Source organism: Engraulis encrasicolus, chromosome 1, assembly GCF_034702125.1.
Source record: "Engraulis encrasicolus isolate BLACKSEA-1 chromosome 1, IST_EnEncr_1.0, whole genome shotgun sequence".
Taxonomy (NCBI): domain Eukaryota; kingdom Metazoa; phylum Chordata; class Actinopteri; order Clupeiformes; family Engraulidae; genus Engraulis; species Engraulis encrasicolus.
This window is the reverse complement of record NC_085857.1, coordinates 789,182-809,572: the sequence shown is the minus strand read 5'-3', so window position 1 is coordinate 809,572 and position 20,391 is coordinate 789,182. Positions and strand designations below refer to the sequence as shown.

The following is a 20,391-nucleotide window of genomic DNA, read 5'->3' as shown; positions in this document are numbered from 1 at the left end:
ACAAATGAACATTTAACATTCAACATTTAACATTGAACATGTAAACAGAAGATGGATAAGATAAACATAAAATAATGTAGAAATTATGTACCGGAGGCTAACTAGCACAGAGTTGGCGTGGAACGTTGGTAAACCTCCCTCCGATAGCTTCATACAGTCTCGTGCCGTTGGGCCGAGAGACTAGTCTCTTGGCCCAGCGGTAGGCCTATCGTACTGTGTCTCCCATTGCCGAATCGTTGTAGTTGACGAGATCGCACGTTCGATCCCCGAGGGGGGTGAACAGGTGCAAGATGACCTCCGTCACAGTGGTGCCGCTGACCCGGGATGGGAGTGAGGTTTAAGTAGTGGCGGACTTAGCAATTTGGGCGCCTAAGGCGAAGTTAGCTAGGGGGCCCATCGGCCCACCCAAGTGTGTACCCCCCCCCCCTTTAAAAAAAAATAAAAAATAATAATAGGCTCGCTTAGAGAAGATGCTTAGCTCACAGCATCTTCTGTATCACAGATACACAATTCAAAGACTAAGCTCTCTACAACAGTCAGAAGACCTCCTGAACATAATGTTCTTGGGTCCAGTTTTGCTTTAACTTTGACAGCAATCAAAATTCAATGTTGACATTCAACATTGCAATCTTCACATGCACATCAAACAATTACACATGGGCATCAAAGGCTTCTCTCTCTCTCTCTCTCTCTCTCTCTCTCTCTCTCTCTCTCTCTCTCTCTCTCTGTCTCTCTAGCCAGACCATTGCAGTGGTAAACACACACAAAGTTCAACGACACAAATAAAAATATACAGTAAGATTGCATTGTATCATTTTGCCCAAATGCCACCACCGCACACCACCAACTGCGTGTGCACATGACGTATTGGATGACGAGCAGCAAGCATCTCAAACTGAATAGGCTACAAAACAAAACACCACAGCGGGTGAATTCCAAACCAACCTACTGAGGCATAGTAGCAATAGTTCCAATTGCCATCACACACGTAAGTGCGCGCGCACACGCACACGCACACGCACGCACACACACACACACACACACACACACACACACACACACACACACACACACACACACACACACACACACACACACACACACACACACACACACACACACACACACACACACACACACACACACACACACACACACAATCAATGTGACTTACTATGAGTAGAGTGCGCTGTCTTTTGTCAATCATGTCTGCGTTTCTCCAAGCTGAACTTCCACATCACCTCCTGTTAGCATCCAGAACTAGCCAGCAATATCGCCACGTAACAGTTCATTACTAAAACTCCAGCATATCTACTGGAGCTATGGCTGACATGTCAGCTGTTCTGCGCTTTTCTGAATCTCGCCACATCGCATGAAGTTACAGAATGTTCCTTGAAAGCTGCAGGCTTGTTTATGCCTTTCCCAATTTCGATAGCATGTTTCTGAAATCGTTTCAGAGAGATTGAGAAGGTTGTGTCTGATGATACAGTAGGCTAACCGATGCACCGTCTGCAAGCACTTCAAAGGAATAACCTAGGGTATAACTTACTCGAGCCAATCCCAGTTCACAGCTAGAGGAAAAGTAACGTCTTTTTGAAACAAAATATCTCACAAGGTATTCATTAAACAAAACCTGATTGGGTTTATCAGTGCCGCGGCCATTCACAGATTCATCAGTGGGGATCGCCACAGTAGTTGACCTGCTAGTGCTACAGTGTAGGGCACCGCTTCCTTGTCGCTGTCGGATCCACGGAGATAGTCCAGGCTTCTAACATGTCATGTCGTGGGTTATCCAAAGTTACTGATGTTGGAGTTTTAAAACATTTACGCACAGTGTTATCCATATTCAGGAAAGCACAAAACTCGCATGTCTGCTTGCAATCCTCCTTCCCCACCACTTCATTTTTGGAATCAGTAATCCACTCTTCATCTTAAATGGACATCCACAACATTCGGGCCAACCGGTATTGATGCATAAAAAAGCTTATCAGCTTCGGAAGTGCATTTGTCTTTGATTAAGTATCTTCCCTTTCCTCCGTTTGGTAACACTACCAGGGTATTGGCGCTTCATTTTGATAATATCACAACTGTATCACAACTGACTTGACTGAACTTTCCTCCACTTCGCGATGCCACATGCTGCACAAATGTGCGCAGGCAGCGCAGCACAGCACAACCACACTGCATTATGATTGCTTTGTAACTGGCAATGCGCTTATTTACGCCGCGCTGACTTGCGCAAGTGTGTCACCGTGAACGTTGTGTTGGATATTTCGTCTCGCGCACATGGCATAGATGGAATATACCATTTTTACGCGAAAGGGAGGGGGTGTGCATGTAATCTATATTTATTTGAGTTTTATTATGCTGTTTATTTTGTTTCTGACATGCAGAAATAAATATTTATGAACGCAGTATGTGCATTACTGACCAAAGGGCCCCAACTACCAACTGTAGGCCTATGGGAAGTTTGGGGGACCCCTCTGGGGGCCCCTAGATTTGGTGGGGCCTAAGGCGGTTGCCTAGGTACGCCTCAATATAAAGACCGCCACTGGGTTTAAGGGGGAGAGTGTAACGGAGGCTAACTAGCACAGAGTTGGCGTGGAACGTTGGTAAACCTCCCTCCGTTAGCTTCATACAGTCTCGTGCCGTTGGGCCGAGAGACTAGTCTCTTGGCCCAGCGGTATCGTACTGTGTCTCCCATTGCTGAATCGTTGTAGTTGACGAGGTCGCACGTTCGAACCCCGAGGGGGGTGAACAGGTGCAACATAACCTCCGTCACAATTACAATAATAGAATTATAACAGTGACAGTAGCAAGTAGACAGTAGACATTGTGTCAACATTCTGACATGGGCAAACACAACTAGTAGGCGACCTATTTAAAGGTGCTGGAAAACTGAAAAATTGGTGTTTGGGGGTGCTTGAAAAGTGCTTGAATCTGTTCATGGAAAAAGTGTGGGAACTGCCTGACAGGGGCACAGGTGCTGAGATGGTCGCTCATTCTCATGGAGACTCATACTAGAGTAGAGACAGTGGAAAGGTTAGAATAGGCCTGGTGAAAACAGCGTCGCTGTGTCCCTACCACTCCGCTAGATGGCGATAATGAGTCTCGGAACGGATGCTCTGCTGAATGTCAGATGCTGACCTGCGCGGAAGAGCTCAGGACGAGGCTGTAGCAACCCTGTAGCAACCCAATGTAAGTAGGCTGCCGGATGTGAGTGCCCGGATATCCGCCCGAGTATTTACGTCTATTTTACCTCAGCTACTCGCGTTCGGTCGTGTATTTACGACAGTTTAACCTCAGCTACTTGATTTCGGTCCGATTTGAGTCTGACTGAAGATGGAAGGGACATAGGTGCCGTGCGTAAAGAGCCCACCGCACATCGCCGTTTCGGCGACACCAGAAAGTTCCTTGATCTCCCAATCAAAAGAATAGGCCCTGTGACATCAAAATAATAATAAAAAAGTATACAATGAAATTATAACTTAAAACCGAATTGATTTGGGTGTGAAAATTAAACTGTCTCAACCGGGCACCCAAAGGGAATCCATCAAAAGATAACGGCGTTACTTTCTCGTCGGCATTATTTTGTGTTTATCCAGGAGGACTGAGCTGAAAACTGCAGCAGTCACCTTGCACAGTTCTAGCTGCTCTGAAGCACTTGCGTGTCTAAGCAAATCAACCCGCCCATTCGCAATGTTAAATAAAAAGTTTTGCACAAGGCTATAGTCTAAAATAGACACTGGAATAGCCCGTTTCGGAAGGCATTAAAGTCACGAGTTTACCCAGTCTAAATGTAGCTAGCACCCGGGAAGTTTTACTCCTTACATTAGTGAAACATAATATCAGGATATCCAACAAGTTAAAAGAATATCTGGGCAAAACATTTAAAAGTGTCAGTGCAGAATTAAACTGGGCGCTGAATATAAATATTGGAGCCATTCTCCCTCCGTGTCTAGATACAGTCAGAGGCGCGCGCAAGTATTGGATATGAAAAAAAGATCCTAAAACGGTCACAACACCAGAGGACCCGTGGTGGTGTGGTGGATATTTGCGGCGGGGGCCGAGGCCGAGTTGTTACGGTAGGCTACAATCATGTTATAGCCTAGAAGGGACAGTCAGGCGACACAGCGCGACTCACATAGGGCAGGGTAGCTGTGGTACCGCAAAGCATTCCTGATGGTGGAAATGAATGCAAATGCCTGCAAATACTCGGGCGGATATCCGGGCACTCACATCCGGCAGCCTACTTACATTGGGTTGCTACAAACCCCATGTGAGTAGGCTGCCGGATGTGAGTGCCCGGATATCCGCCCGAGTATTTCCGGATATCCGCCCGAGTATTTACGGCTGTTTCCGGGTATCTGGCCCTATATTTACGACAGTTTTACCTCAGCTACTCGACCCCGGTCCGATTTGAGTCTGCCAGGATGGAAGGGAGTGCGACTAGCCGACTACCGGCGCGGAGACATCTGGATACCAGTTTTATGAAAACGTAAAAACATTTTTACAGACGGGGCGAATGTTGCCCCTCTGGGGGAAGCAGGAGAGGTGGAAGGTCCGCCGCTCATCCAAGCGGTAGTGAAAGTTAACCCTAATTTCATCAGAGTTGGAGATCTTTCCAGTTCATGTCAGTTGCTGTCATTAATAGTTTTCTGATATTCTTGATACGATGGCTCGCCAAAGGAGATTATGTGCGATCGATGTTGTCCTTCTCTGTTTTGTCAGTGTCGTTTGTCAGAATTGTCACTTGATGCTCACTTGGAATGCTTGTAAGAAACTCTGATGCAGTTCATGACAACTTCACGTAGCCTAATAAGAGTGTCAAAATAAGACATACCTTTTCCATGTTTTAATAGATCGTCGCTTATTTTACATCGGGCCGAGGCGGCAGTACATGCGGCTGGTAATAACCAGCGACGCGGAGAAAGATGCTGTGTGAAGCGAGTGTCACAACCTGGGTCTGGCAGCCACCGCAAGTTCAGGGGTACGCGAAACAAGGCCATTTCTGGGTATTTCTGGGATGGCCAGGCGAAGGACATTGAGAACTGGGTAAGTACTGTTGATTTCATTTCATATAGTCACTTCAGGGGTACCCGAAATAAGGCCATCTCTGGGAATTTCTGGGATGGTCAGGCGAAGGACATTGAGAACTGGGTAAGTAGGCTACTGTTGATTTCATTTCATATAGTCACTAACACATGTGATTGTGGCTTCATCTAGCAATCTAAGTGTAAGCATTTACTAATTTTAAAGGACCAGTTCTGTCAATTTCAATATGCTGATGTATTGCTCACGCTAACCTTGACTTGTCAGTGCCCGGTGATGTTGCAAGGGCTCAGCCCTTTCCGATATCTGAGCTATTCTAATGGGGGCTATTTTAAAAGCACACTGTTTGTTAGTTGTCTGCTGATGTTGCATAACCTTTTGGATGTTATTGGGAATAAATCCATTTGTTTTTTATGTAAACAAACACCTGGCTCCATTGCAATGACTAGGATCTCGGAAAGGCTGAATTAAAAAATAAACATTCTCTGGTACTGACAAGTCCAGGGTAGTGAGAGCATTAACAGTATGTTGATATTGGCTGAAGTTATCATTTAATACAGCTACTGACATTCACGTTTTAAACTTATATGTTACTTTTTAGGGGCAGTGCAGGCTCAGGTGATAGAGGAGACTGTTCGGCAGCCCCGCTCTGTCTGACCCCATCAATGTGTCCTTGGCTAAGATACTTCACCCCGAATTGCTCCTGGTGGCAGGGTGGTACCCTGCATGGCAGCCACTGCCACCGGTGTGTGAATGGGAAGAAAGTGAGGCATACAATGTAACGATCTTTGAGTGCTCGAAAGAGTGTAAAGGTGCTATACAAATGTAGTCCATTTAGCTTTTTTTTACCATTTAGTGTTTGGAGCCAAAGAGAGGGGTCTGTGTCTTTTCATTTGGGGAGGGAAGCTAATGAAACTTCTTTCAGGCGTTGTCGTGATGAGGGCCGCAGAAGAGAGACACCAGCAGGTTACGTGTCAAAGCTGGGGACGGGCACATCAAAATGCCTCTTACTGGGAGATGCACAGCGACAGGTTGCAACTGTGTTAATCTTGACTTTTCCCATGACAGGGTCTGCTGGTATGCATGATGTTATGGTTATGGAGGGGGCTACAGTACCACTCGGAGTCTTATGTGCCGAGGTGGTGGACTACGGCCTAATCAGATAGCTTTTCCTCTAGGCTGAGCTGGTGAATTGCCTTGATGGAGAGGGGCTGAGGGGGTGACACAAGTGGTGCTATGTAGCCTCGTGGAGGCTTGTGTGTGTGTGTGTGTGTGTTTGTGTGTGTGTGTGTTTGTGTGTGCGTGCGTGCGTAACCTCCCTACAGAACCAGGGAAGATGAACCAGGGACCCCTGTTGGATGTGGAAATATGTGTGTATGAAGGGGTTTGTGCAAGGCCACCCCGGGGCACTGAAACAGGGCTAGGGCCTGTGCTGTGGATGGCTGATGGTCTGTGTGGATGTTTGTGATTCATTAAGGCACAACAGGTAATGGATGTCAGACACAGGACTGACATGAAGCAGTTGTGCGTCACAAGATGAAGATGACCAGATAAAAAGACCTGACTGATTCCAGTTTGTACAAACGGACATAATTTTGGTTACATTCTTTAGTGAAATTATGTTACTATATAATCAATGGGTTCAGGGAGATTCAGTGTTCATCTTTGTTGATGCTAGGGCAAGATAAATTTGAACCCAGAGCTCTGTATTTCATGCTTTATTCACAGACATGTTTCTACAGGAGAAAATAAATAATCTTTGAATTTGACTGACTTATAGTACTGGCGTGCTGTGTGTTAATTATGGCTTATTCATGTCAGTGGCAGTCATGGGTAAGTGGTTAGGGCGTCAGACTTGTATCCCAAAGGTTGCTGGTTAGACTCCCAACCCGCCAGATTGGTGGGGGGAGTAATTGACCAGTGCTCTCCGCCATCCTCCTCCATGACTGAGGTACCCTGAGCATGGTACCGTCCCGTCACACTGCTCCCTTGGGTCGCCATCGGGGGCTGCCCACTTGCACGGGTGAGACATAAATGCTATTTCATTGTGTGCAGTGTTCACTTGTGTGCTGTGGCGTGTTGTGTCACAATGACAAAGGGAGTTTGAGTTTCCCAATTGGCCTTATCCTTGCCATAACTCTGATATGCATTGTAGCTGAAATATATGTCCTGGACACCAGCCGCCCAGGCAATGAACTCCTCACCAAAGAGGGAGATGTCTGCCTTCTCCGTGAGGATTTCCTAAGCCTGGGTCTCAACAGGTGCATGGACTCAACCGTGAGTATGACCTTTTGAAAATGTAGGTATCCTACATTATAACCAGACCGCAAGGATTATGAGTGTGTTTTCTTTTTAGATTGGAAATGCCTGCCTGAAGCTGGTGCGCGAGGCTGCTCTAAAGCATGTAAATCTGGTTTTGATTAATTTATTTATTTTTCTAAATCTTTAGTGCATGTGTTAAAACTGTCTATTTTGTTAGAAGCGGTTATCAGTATATGTCTCTGAGCAGGGAAAAGATGTCCATATTGTGGACATGTTTGCTGTCCCTACCTGGAAAATGGATGTGGACCCCCTGTCCAATCTGCCGGTGATTGTCTTTGCAGAAGTATGTGTATGTTTTTGTATGTATACACTTCCTCCAACATTCTGACCATGTGTACGCATCTTTCCATATCAATGCCCCATAGGACAGTAAGTGTGTATGTCTGTCTGCAAAATTATTCCCAAACAACAGGACGATGTGTGGTCAAGGGATGCTATCCTTTTTCCTGCTTGGAGTAGGCAACCAGGCCAAGGGGATCACTACTTGCTATGTGTTGAGTGAACATTTCAGTATTTCAGACCCATTTCTGCCCCCTTTAATAATTTACAATTAGCCATGTTGATGGGTGACACCAAATGTATGTCTGCAGGTGTTAAAAGTTCAAGACCGACAGATCCTCTTCTTGGACTCTCTTCTTCCTCAAGGTTTTGGAGATGAGGCATACAGAGCAATATTTAGGTTTATAGACCCCAAAAAGATCATGTTGAGGTTTTGGTATGATAATTCAGCATTTTCCATCTGGCAACACTGTTCAGGTTTGCAATGTGTACTATACATTTTAATATCCAAGTGTAACTGTGCTTTTATGATTCGCCTGCCTACTCTGCACATTTAGAATGTTTATACAAGAAGAAGAAGAAGAAGAAAATAAAAGAAAGTATATGTTTTACAACAGCTGTGTCCTCACGTTCTTTCAAACCTGCAGGGTTTTTTGTGTGTACAGTAGCCCTAGTGATGTCTCACTCTTATTGTGACTGGCATTGTCAAAGTTTTGACCTGTGTAACATCCCCTGGTTAGTTACACACGGACAAGATTTTCAGAAGTTAGACACTTGTTGATTCTTTTTCATCAGTTATGGTGGAATTTCAAATGGTTTCAATTTCATATTAGACAGATGGCCCCCAAAAATGTCACGTGGCACAACAACAAGGAGAAGGAGAAAATAAAACTTAATTCTCTGTTACACATGAAATGGCTTTTTATCTTTGGCGTGGCTCCAGCCTTTCTCACAGCCAGTGGCCTACCTACAAACTTCCACTTGCTCCTCTGCCCTTGGATGGAGTGACTTGAACGGTGTAGGCTACAGTATGTGTGATGCTGTACAATATTCAAATGTTATAAAATCAGTTAGTGTAATGTTTATGTCCCCTTAAATTTGCAATTAAAAAATGTTAAAATGTTATGCGCCTCTTTCTGACTATATTTCAATATATAGCCTAGGCCCTACTATGCGCATTACCTCTTGGCTCATCTTGCGCTTGACCCATAGATCAGTACAACACAAGCAGGTAATTGGAGTGCTTCTGGGTCTCTCAAAGGTGTGTAGTGTAGGGGCTCTCAAACTTGGTCCAGATAGACGCTGATGCCTCAGCATCCGTCTACCTTGTTCAGTGTAATCCTATGTCTTCCAGTCTGCTTGACAGCGTTTGTGTGTGTGTGGTGATGAAGAATTAATTAATTACCCAATGTATTTATAATTAATAATAAAATCGGTTAGACTGCCCCTTTATGTGCTTTTTGACTATATTTCAACATAAACTATGCGCATTTGGCTCATGGTAGATCTTGCGCTTGACCCCCAACATGCTTGACAGCGTAGCCTACGTTATCCGCGTTCTTTGGTGGTACCAGAGACGGTTTAAATGCAGATTAGAATAGAGAATCTTTGTGTAGCCCTGTGGTAAAGAAGTGTCACGGCGCAGCGCAGCGAACAGGTAGGCCAAATGGTAGACAATAGCACTAAAATGAAAATCGTCTATGGTCCGTGTCTACTTCTGCAAAACCGAAACAGTGAGTCCACTCCATAGCCGTGTGCTCTTGCGTAACTCCCAGCGCGACTCATATCGGGTAGCTGTGGTGCCGCAAAGCAATCCTGATGTTAGAAAGTATGTAAATACGCGCCCGGATATCCTAAATACTCGGGCGGATATCCGGGCACTCACATCCGGCAGCCTACTCACAAGGGGTTGCTACAGAGGCAACATGGCGGCGCACGGTGCCTTCCGTCTGCTGCGGGTTTCAGCTAGCGTTACAAACACACATTTGGTTGCTCGCGCTTTTCCGAGCGCACTCTCCGGGAGATGTCTGTGCTCAGCAGCCGCTCGAGGACACGGTGAGTCCGCCGCGGACTTTATCTCGCGATTTAGTACATGTGAATTAGAGATGCTGACCTTGTCTTGTCAACACACACACGCACACACACACTGGCGGTATGCTATTGCGAACCTCTACTCGTAATGTTGCTCTCATAAGCGGTTCTATGTGCTAACATTCATTTCCTTGAATATTGAAGAAAGGTGTGTGTGTGTGTGTGTGTGTGTGTGTGTGTGTGTGTGTGTGTGTGTGTGTGTGTGTGTGTGTGTGTCTGTTGGTGGGTGCCTGTGTCGGGGTCTCTGTGTGTGTGTGTAGTAGATTAGATAAGCGATCCAGTGAGTGTTATGAGATACTGCACATAGTAGGCTAGTATAGTGATCTGGAAAACTAGGAAGGATACCACCTTTACCCGTAAACTAAAACAAACTATGTTGGCTGACAACCTTTGAAAATCAGCGTAATATACTGCACAGGACGTTGAGTCTGATTTTAGTGTCTGCCAACCGGACGTTAAAAAGTGTGTGTGTGTGTGTGTGTGTGTGTGTGGTTTTGACAGCTATATGGAAACATGCTATTCCTCCAAAATTCTCAAATACCAACTATTGTGTAATGCTCTTAATAACGGTGGTTACTCTTGTAACACTATAGCATTAATCTTTGGTAGTTTGGGCCATGTCCATAAAATGTGTGTGCGTGGCTTACAGATTTGTGGACTCTCTAAAAGACAGGCTAAACAATTGACCAAATCCTGCTCAGTGTCCAGTATAATCGGGGGCCTTTTCATTTGGAGACACAGGTGCCACATGTGTCCTTAAGACACTCAGTGAGCAGATCCTTTTAGCTTTGTGTAAAACTCCTATAAAATTTGGCGTGTGCTATGATAAACGCCTATCTGTCAATCCAAACAAAGAAGTAAAATGTGTGTGTGTGTGTGTGTGTGTGTGTGTGTGTGTGTGTGTGTGTGTGTGTGTGTGTGTGTGTGTGTGTGTGTGTGTGTGTGTGTGTGGTTGGTAGGACAGCAGACTGGTGAAGAGGGTGGCTTCTTTACCCTATAATGACTTCCAGTAGCCTACTATCTGAATCAGTGATGATCCATTTGTGTTGAATAAACCTGTGTGTGTGTGTGTGTGTGTGTGTGTGTGTGTGTGTGTGTGTGTGTGTGTGTGTGTGTGTGTTGTATTGCATTGCAGTGGGTTTCTCCGACCCCGAGGTTCAACGCCTATTGAAGGTAATGACGGGATGTGACCTTCAGAAAGTCTTCAAGGTCACGCCGCAGCCGACGCTGAAACCTCCGTCATACAAGTTACTCACAGACCAGCAGTTACAACAGGTGCACACACACACACACACACACACACACACACACACACACACACACACACACACACACACACACACACACAGCAGCAGCCAAGACCAAAACCAACATCTTATAAATTACTCACAGATCAACAGGGACACACACACACACACACACACACACACACACACACACACACACACACACACACACGCGCATAATTTTAGGTAAATCTAGCTTGTTGTCCCCACCACAATTTCACAAATATATTTCACAAAAATAGCGACAATTAGCCATGTTAATGTCCCCAACACTTTCCAGGCCAAACTTACACCTTTAAACACACACACACACACACACACACACACACACACACACACACACACACACACACACACACACACACACACAGCAGCCAAAGCGGAAACCATGATCTTATAATTTACTCAGTGTGTGTGTGTGTGTGTGTGTGTGTGTGTGTGTGTGTGTGTGTGTGTGTGTGTGTGTGTGTGTGTGTTTGTGTGTGTGTGTGTGTCTGTCTAGGCGGTGTCTGCGGCGGAGGAAGAGGCGGGGCATCTGTTGACTCCGCCCCCGGAGCTGGAGGAGCGGGTTGCCATTAACGACGAGTTGTCCCATGATGCCTTGCTGGAGGGAGCAGACGAGGCCAAGCTGGTCTTTACCGACATCACACTCAACGTGCCGCACCGGGTAAACACACACACACACACACACACACACACACACACACACACACACACACACACACACACTACAGCTGTGCCAGATCCAGATCTCTTACTAAAGTGTATCACTGGCTACTTCCATAGTGAGTGTTAATATTTGACTTTTATCATTTGTTTTCATTGTCTGTGTGTGTGTGTGTGTGTGTGTGTGTGTGTGTGTGGTGCCACTTATCTAGTTCATGCCTGAGTATCTTTGCAACTAGTACATTTGTGTCTATGGAAACTCAATTTTGAATTGTGGGCACAAATAAAGAAGTAAACTGTGTGTAACGTGTGTGTGTGTGTGTGTGTGTGTGTGTGTATGTGTGTATGTGTGTGTGTGTGTGTGTGTGTGTGTGTGTGTGTGTGTATGTGTAACCGGTTGGGATTGCACTCTGCGTTGTGTTAGTTGCAATAAAGATGACTCCGAGACAAGATTGCAGATCCAAAGCTTTAGTGAGGGTTCTGGAATATCACAGACATAGCACAGAATCACCATGGGGCTTGGGCTGCACACTCCCACTCCTCTTCCCACAGCATACAGAGACAGGGCCAGTTTTAACAATAAACATTTAACAGTATCCCTAAATATGGTGAAAACATATAAGAAAAACAATTGAAATCGCTAGGTTAAGAGAAGTGCTACAAAAATCCTAGCCTGCTCCTCATAATAAACTCAGTGTGCCCTGGCTAGCTAGCTTAGCAAAACTCCGCTAGCATAAAGGGCGAGTTAGCTAAGTTGCCAGGGTCACATTTCCATTTCTACACACATTATACACAAACAACGAAAATAAACACACACCTGGAATATCACAGACATAGCACAGAATCACCATGGGGCTTGGGCTGCACACTCCCACTCCTGAGAAGACCATAAAAAGGAATGCTAAATACTCGTGACTAGCGTTAGCAACGCTAAGCTAAAGGATTGTCACGATGCCACCGGCTTATGTTACACCGGGTGGCGCTAACACATCAAAGTACATGAAACAGGCATCATATTCGTGTAATACATTAGGAAAGGGGTAATACACGAAATAGTGTTCAGGATTACTGTGATACAACTGGTGGATGACAGAATAGAAAGGAGATTTAAGTAAGATTAGGAAAAGAGAAAAGTGGAGAAACATACCTCTTCTACAGAGACAGGGAAGAGGATATGGAAAGCATAGAAATATGAATCAGACAAACGGAAACATTAGAGGGGGATAGAAGGAGGGGGGCAGGAAGCTCCATAGACACCCATGACAGTGAAGAAGTCTACTGTAAGTCTAGTGTAACAAAGGTGTGTCAAAATAAAAACCCATCTTTGTATAATTATACAAAATAAAGAAAGGTGCTAAAAGCACACTGTTACATATGTGTGTGTGTGTGTGTGTGTGTGTGTGTGTGTGTGTGTGTGTGTGTGTGTGTGTGTGTGTGTGTGTGTGTGTGTGCGTGCGTGTATTTGTAACGTGTGTGTGTTTGTGTGTGTGTGTGTGTGCCAGGAGCGCTTCATGGTGGTTCGTGAGCCGAGTGGCTCGTTGCGGAAAGCGTCGTGGGAGGAGAGAGATCGCATCCTGCAGATCTACTTCCCCAAAGAGGGACGACAACTTACACATCCCGCCATCTTCAACCAGGAGAGCATGAAGGTAACACACACACACACGCACGCACGCACGCACGCACGCACGCACGCACGCACGCACGCACGCACGTGTAGATGGACGGTCATGTTTACAAGCATTCTGCGGCGCACAGGAAAAGAATTCCACAATGCTAAGCGGCTAGCTGTTTAGATTCCTCAATGCTAGCTAAGTGGCTAGGTGCTAAGCGGCTAGCTGTTTAGATTCCTCAATGCTAGCTAAGTGGCTAGGTGCTAAGCGGCTAGCTGTTTAGATTCCTCAATGCTAGCTAAGTGGCTAGGTGCTAAGCGGCTAGCTGTTTAGATTCCTCAATGCTAGCTAAGTGGCTAGGTGCTAAGCGGCTAGCTGTTTAGATTCCTCAATGCTAGCTAAGTGGCTAGGTGCTAAGCGGCTAGCTGTTTAGATTCCTCAATGCTAGCTAAGTGGCTAGGTGCTAAGCGGCTAGCTGTTTAGATTCCTCAATGCTAGCTAAGTGGCTAGGTGCTAAGCGGCTAGCTGTTTAGCAGTGGAACTGAAGTCCCATTGGATCAGCAGAGTGCCTGGTTAGAACCTCTGTGTGTGTGTGTGTGTGTGTGTGTGTGTGTGTGTGTGTGTGTGTGTGTGTGTGTGTGTGTGTGTGTGTGTGTGTGTGTGTGTTTGCATTAGTGGTTAAAACCTGTTTTCTGCTGTCTGCTGGGTGTTGTAGCTGTTTCAGTGGTTTCTGTGCGCAGCAGAATGTTTGTGGAAAATCCCTCTATAGGAGTGTAACTCCTGTCTTGGTCTCTAGTTGGCGCTGTCTGAGTGGCGGCATGAGGTGTTTGTGTGTGTGTGTAACTATATGAGTGTAATTCCTGTCTTGTCCTCTAGTTGGCGCTGTCTGAGTGGCGGCATGAGGTATTTGTGTGTGTGTAACCACAGTGGGTTTACATACAGTGTTGAATCTCGCCCTCAAACCCGTGCCTGCAGTTCACCTTGGGAGCGCTGTCGAGACAGCAGAGCTCATAAGGCTGGCGCTAATAACTGACAATTGTGCTCGCTGTCAGCTGAAACTTGACAATATTACTGTAAGTTCTGAGAAACCAATGTGGATTTCAATGAAATGTACAATAACCTGGGAGTTATTTCCTTCTGATTTCCTACAGCTTTGGCATTTATGAGTCAGGCTCCGCTAGCATCTTGCTAACAAAATTGCTTTACGGCCGTCGTGGTCACAGCAATGCAGCCGGCCGACCAATCCAAACGCAGTGTGTGAAGCCACTTGTGATGTTATACTGACAATAAAGACGTATTTTACTAAGATCCAGCGAGTTTAAACATTCAAACTAAGTGCTGTTTGAAAGGATAATCTACCCTGCCTTTTGGAAAAATAAAATGAAACTATGATACCAATTCTCTCCCAAAGCAATGGCAGCATCGTGGTTGAGCTCCATGGGACCCCATTCATTTTAACAGCCTCTGCGCTCCTTGGCGCTCCTCTGCGCTGTCTGGAAGGCGCCACTTAGTGGACAGTACCACCCGGAAAAAGTCTCGAGATTACTCTCTCGTACTACCCATAAACACTCTCTGGTGTAACTATATGAGTGTAATTCCTGTCTTGTCCTCTAGTTGGCGCTGTCTGAGGGTCGTCATGAGGAGATCCTGAAGAGGAACCTGGTGCAGTTCGAACCCGACTCAGCAGAGTACAAGAGGGTACGTACACGCACACACACACACACACCGCACCGCATCACACACACACACACACACACACACACGCACCGCACCGCACCGCACACACACACACACACACACACACACACACACGCACCGCACCGCATCACACATTCATGTGGGAAAGAATGAACAAATCACTTAAAAGTCGTCATGGTTCAAGAAACTATTGAGATTGCAATTTGTGTGTCTGTGTCGTGTGTGTGTGTGTGTGTGTGCGTGTGTGTGTGTAGGTGTGTGTGCAGGTGTATGAGGATGTTGAGAGGAACGGAAGCTACGATCTGCTGCGCTCGACGCGCTTCTTCGCCGGACTCGTTTGGTTTCTAGGCAACAACAAACGCATCGACGCACTACTGCTGGACATGCTGCAGAGAGACCTGTAAGAACACACACACACACACACACACACACACACACACACACACACACACACACACACACACGCACGCGCACACACACACACTACTACACACACACACACACACACTACTACACACACACACACACACTACTACTACTACACACACTGTTAAGGCAATGATGTGGAAAAGGATATGTGAGATACTACTGCTTGGTTGCAAGCTAGGTGCATACCTGCCGACCATTACGCATTTTGTGTAGCAGATACGGATTTTGACATCAAACTACGGCGCTGTCACTTCAAAATACGGGAAAAAACAATAGCAAAGTGTTTTCACGGGCCCTTATAAATTGCTCTGTAGACTTGCAACCAGACAGAGCCGTAGACATGGCTCTGCTTGCAACTCTCGCGCTGGGCTTTCCATTGGCCAGCAACGTGTGGGGGGGAATATTGACCAATCAGAGCGCTAGTTAGAGGTCTTCATTTGTTGTGCTGCGCTCCTCTCGAGTCGAGGCATCAGCTGCCGATAGAAAGTTTGCTTCGAAATCACACAAGCAGAGAGACTGGTTAATGTAGCCTACTCCTATAATCTCTGAAACAAGTGTCCTCCTCCTGTCATCATGTATTATCCGTCTTGGTACTGTCGCTGTAGTTTTACAAGTGAGCTCCGTCAAAATCACAGTTTCAAAGGTAAATGGACTTTGAGAAAGGTGCGTCCAGTTGCTAAATCCGTAAACTTAAGAAAATAAATAAAGGCCGAGGTCTGTAATAATGATTCACCCAATGTTTCGCCGTATTTGACGGCAATATGTTGTTGCTTGTTTTGATATTGGACCGAAACGAGATTACTTCCGAATGAGAAAATGTGTCGATGACTGCGCTATAAATTAGCAGATTAGCAGCAAACTAAATTCGGTTTCCCTTTGCGCCGGATCATTTTAACCCGGGAAAATAAAGCGATAGTTCTAACGGTTGTGCTCGGAGTAGGTCTACATCCGTAAACTACCATGACACCGTATAGGAATACTGTTCCCCCCTGAGTCATGGCCCATTCTGTGAACTGGTGTAACAGGTCGTGCATCGTCACTCCACGACTACTATCCGTAATCACGTATGGCAATCTATTAATAAAATCAATTCTCCTATCATATATGTGCCGAACAGTGATCAATAGCCAACTCGTGGCGGCAGATGAGGGTAGATAGGCCTACTGTTATGCAGAGAAGTAATTAAACAAAAAAAAGAAGCGATGCCCCTCAAAAGTTACCGTGGAAGTTCCAAGAGCATTGGCCATTAGCCCCCGTCCCTCAGTAGAGCCACTACATGACGCATTTTGTACTGAATGAATGCTGAAAGTATGATTTTGATGTTAGCCCCCAAGGTAATAATATTAACCTGATATTATCCTAGCTTAGATAACACTTGTCTTTATCTTTTTCTCCACTGCTGATGCTTCTTCACAGTAGGTGACAACATTACCATTTATTAATAGTGGGGGAGATGATGTAAGAATCATTACAATTCAACTTTTTGTTCATAAAAATCACTGAAATGCCTCGGTATTATATAATCAAATTATACATTTTCCTACATGTACCTTCTACAGCCAAAAACATAATCAGCAAATGCTTCAATTTTATGCTCAATTCCAGCTCCAAATGCTCTGTTCGGCTGGTACATAGGATAACTTAATAGCCACTTACTAGCCAGACTGGTGGTATGTTTGACTAGTAAGATTAACAGCCATTGGCTGGTGATCAATAAAGTTAATTTAGAGGCCTAAATTTCAGCACACTATAACATAGCATTTTATTGGTGTTATGGTGTGAAACAAAAAAAACATCTTCCATGAAAGTTAAATAAATTATGGTAGTTCAAAGTACTGTGAAGAGCAAGATAAACTATTTGCCAGATACACGGGATGTTAGGCTAAAATGCATTAAAATGCAGGAAATTGCATCTAAGAAAAGCATTTTTTTCTGGGGGAGGACCCCCCTGCCTGAATGAAGTGTCTCATATCTTCCCTGTTGACATTTGGCAACCCTAGGTGTAGGGCAGACTATGCAAAACAAAGTAGCCTCTCAGATGGGCCCGCCGGCGGCCCCGTTGCTTTGCCATGCTAAGTTGTTGCGCCCTGAATTGCTGCGCCGCGATAAGTTGCTACTCAAAAAAAATTGTAAAGGTTGGCAGGTATGTAGGTGTACTCAAAGAAGGAACATGAGCATTCGCTTACCGACGAGGGGCGAGTCTTGTCGAGGTGGCTAGCCCAATCCTTGGCTCCCGCAGCCCGCCAGCGCAAGCGGTTGGGTTTAGTTAGTCCACTCAACATCAATGAGTAGGTCCACTTCTCGCCTCAGCACCGCAGTCTTCCACCAGCAATACCAATAAGACTCTCCCCCGGCTGCTCCAATAAGACTCTCCCCCGGCTGCTCCAATAAGACTCTCCCCCGGCTGCTCCAATAAGACTCTCCCCCGGCTGCTCCAATAAGACTCTCCCCCGGCTGCTCCAATAAGACTCTCCCCCGGCTGCTCCAATAAGACTCTCCCCCGGCTGCTTCTGGTGTCACCACCAGTCCACCTGCCCTTGGCTTATTTGGGGGGTGTCAACCCCAAACCCAATGCCGTACCTAAATAACAAGGCACTGAACCCTGCACTGCTCCAGGGGCTATAACCAATACCCTGTACCAAGGCACCTAGCCCCACACTGCTCCAGGGACTGTAACCAATACCCTGTAAATAATTGTAATTTGTTTTGGATGAAAGCACCGGCTGTGTAGTGTAATGTAATTCTGTGTGTGTGTGTGTGCGTGTGTGTGTGTGTGTGTGTGTGTGTGTGTGTGTGTGTGTGTGTGTGTGTGTGTGTGTGTGTGTGTGTAGGCTTGAGGACGCTGTTTGTCTGGTACGTCTCTTCCTCCTCCTTCACCCCAACAGCCAATCAGCAACGAGAGCTGACACACACACCACCGGACTGGAACTACTCAAGGTACACACACACACACACACACACACACACACACACACTTTCCAATCTGAAAAAGCATCTATCAATTGTATTGTTATTAGTAGTATTATTATTAGACTACTGTATGTGTACATAATTAAATTAAACCACATTAAGACCAATAATGAATAATCTCTCTCCCTCTGTCTTAACCTCCCCCTCCTCCTCCTTCTCTCCCCCTATATCTCTATCAGGTGTATTGTGAGTGTGATTGCCAGAAGAGGAGTCTGATGGAGTTGGCTCTGCAGACACACCAGCAGGCTGAAGCCCTCAGCTCTCACTAACACACACACACACACACTGCAGACACACACACACACACACACACACACACACACACACACACACACACACACACACACACACACACATATCAAACTCTCACAAACATCAAACTCTCACAAACTGGCTATCTATCTGTGTCTCTCTCTCTCTCTCTCTCTCTCTCTCTCTCTTTCTCTCTCTCTCTCTCTCTCTCTTTCTCTCTCTCTCACACACCCCATGTCCATGTCCGTGTCCCTTCTGCTGTTGTGTAGTAGGGTAAAGCTCGGCTTCCTTCTGTAAATAATAATTATAATAATAAATGCCGTTTCTATACATCTGACTGACTGCTGGAATTCCTTAACACACGCACATGTTCATGTGGTTGTGGGCTTTTGGGGATCACACTTAGTGTTTGTCAACAGTAACGTTTAGAACTGAAGTGCTTACCTGCGAAAGACTTGAATTCATATCATGCTCTGAACTTTGTTCTGCATGTGACAGTGTGGGGTTATTAGGTGCCTTGCTCAAGGCCTCTCAGCCATGGAGTGTGGTGGTGGGGGGACGACGACGAATCTTTTCAAAATAACTCAAAGCTGGGTTTAGTGCTGGCCCTATGAAGGTCCAGTGTAAATACATGATCACTATAATATATATATAATGACATTTAAAACGGAGTCAAACGGCCATAAACAGCATTGTAATGAAGGGTGTCGTAATGGCAGCATGAAAGAGATGGAACTTTTCACGACGACATTCTGGCTAAAAACTCGCCCTGGCCGCTTCCCTGCTTTGCTTAAGGACCAAAATTATAATATAAAAATGGAAATAATATAAAAACACCAGAGGACTGGAATGTGGCAGTGTTCTTTACTTTCAAGCGTGGGGAAACACATTAAAAATCGCAACAAAAATCGCACCTTTCACTTCATGCCGCAACAAAATCGCAACAAGACAGTAAGAAGCTCCGCAACTTTTATCGCGATTTTCTGGAAATCCTGTACTGTAATTATACTGTAAACGCAAAATGTGGATAAAAATAAATCCTCCATTGTATCAAATGCATTTCACCCCACTACATAGGATATTTTTTTCTCCTGCTTTTTATTCCTGGATTTTAAATATCTGCTACGTGGAAACGGAAGGCCAAAACCAATGCAACCAGGAGAGAAAAATATCCACATATAAAAATATCCTGCTACGTGGAAACAGCACCTAAAAGATCTATTGCCATCACGTCACTATCATCAATCATTTACACTAGGGATACAAATTACCGATTAATTCATTAACCATTAGTTGATTGCTTTATCGATTGACTTACGATTCATTGATAAGCGGCGTTTTTCCCCCAAAACACTAAATCTAAAAAATAAAATTAAAAATTGAGATAAAATACTGCATTTATATTAGTTCTATTCAAATTCTTTAATCCAAAAGTGATTTAAATATTCCCACTATTCACACCCTTCTTCACACACACTCTTCACATGCCCATTTCACCTGGGTCTCTTGTCAGTTGAATCGGCAATTAATTGTGATTAATGTTTTTGAATCGATTAATGCATTAAACGATTAAAGTTGATTAATCGATTAATCGTTTGCATCCCTTATTCACAATGACCAATATTTACACACTAAAGCGATTTTTACTGGCGGCAGCGAGAATGCATGGTGGTCATAGAAACGGATTAGTCCTTCCGCACCTAACACAGCGGTAGTCAGGCATTAGCGGCGCATGG

The 20,391-nt window shown here is 45.2% G+C and overlaps 1 protein-coding gene across 2 annotated transcripts; it reads left to right on the top strand.

Annotated features, from left to right (window-relative positions):
- Positions 1-9,576: 9,576 nt before the first annotated feature.
- mrps22 (mitochondrial ribosomal protein S22) lies at positions 9,577-18,985 on the top strand. Of its 2 annotated transcripts, XM_063195638.1 has the most exons (8): positions 9,577-9,708; positions 10,880-11,019; positions 11,533-11,697; positions 13,199-13,342; positions 14,921-15,004; positions 15,259-15,404; positions 18,265-18,370; positions 18,583-18,985. In XM_063195638.1, the coding sequence occupies exons 1-8, from the start codon at positions 9,579-9,581 to the stop codon at positions 18,670-18,672; spliced, it is 1,005 nt and encodes a 334-aa protein (XP_063051708.1). In that variant the 5' UTR covers positions 9,577-9,578; the 3' UTR covers positions 18,673-18,985. The 2 variants fall into 2 exon arrangements, with proteins under 2 accessions (XP_063051708.1, XP_063051717.1); XM_063195647.1 differs by lacking the exons at positions 14,921-15,004; positions 15,259-15,404; positions 18,265-18,370; positions 18,583-18,985 and adding an exon at positions 14,103-14,376.
- The last annotated feature ends 1,406 nt before the right edge of the window (positions 18,986-20,391 follow it).

What these genes read in the sequence shown, in the direction of transcription:
- mrps22 (XM_063195638.1), top strand. Translation starts at nt 9,579, where the DNA reads ATGGCGGCGCACGGTGCCTTCCGTCTGCTGCGGGTTTCAGCTAGCGTT. An exon ending in ACTCAGCAGAGTACAAGAGG is followed by an intron (nt 15,005 to 15,258) that starts GTACGTACACGC and finishes GTGTGTGTGTAG; the next exon opens with GTGTGTGTGCAGGTGTATGA. An exon ending in CCGGACTGGAACTACTCAAG is followed by an intron (nt 18,371 to 18,582) that starts GTACACACACAC and finishes TATCTCTATCAG; the next exon opens with GTGTATTGTGAGTGTGATTG.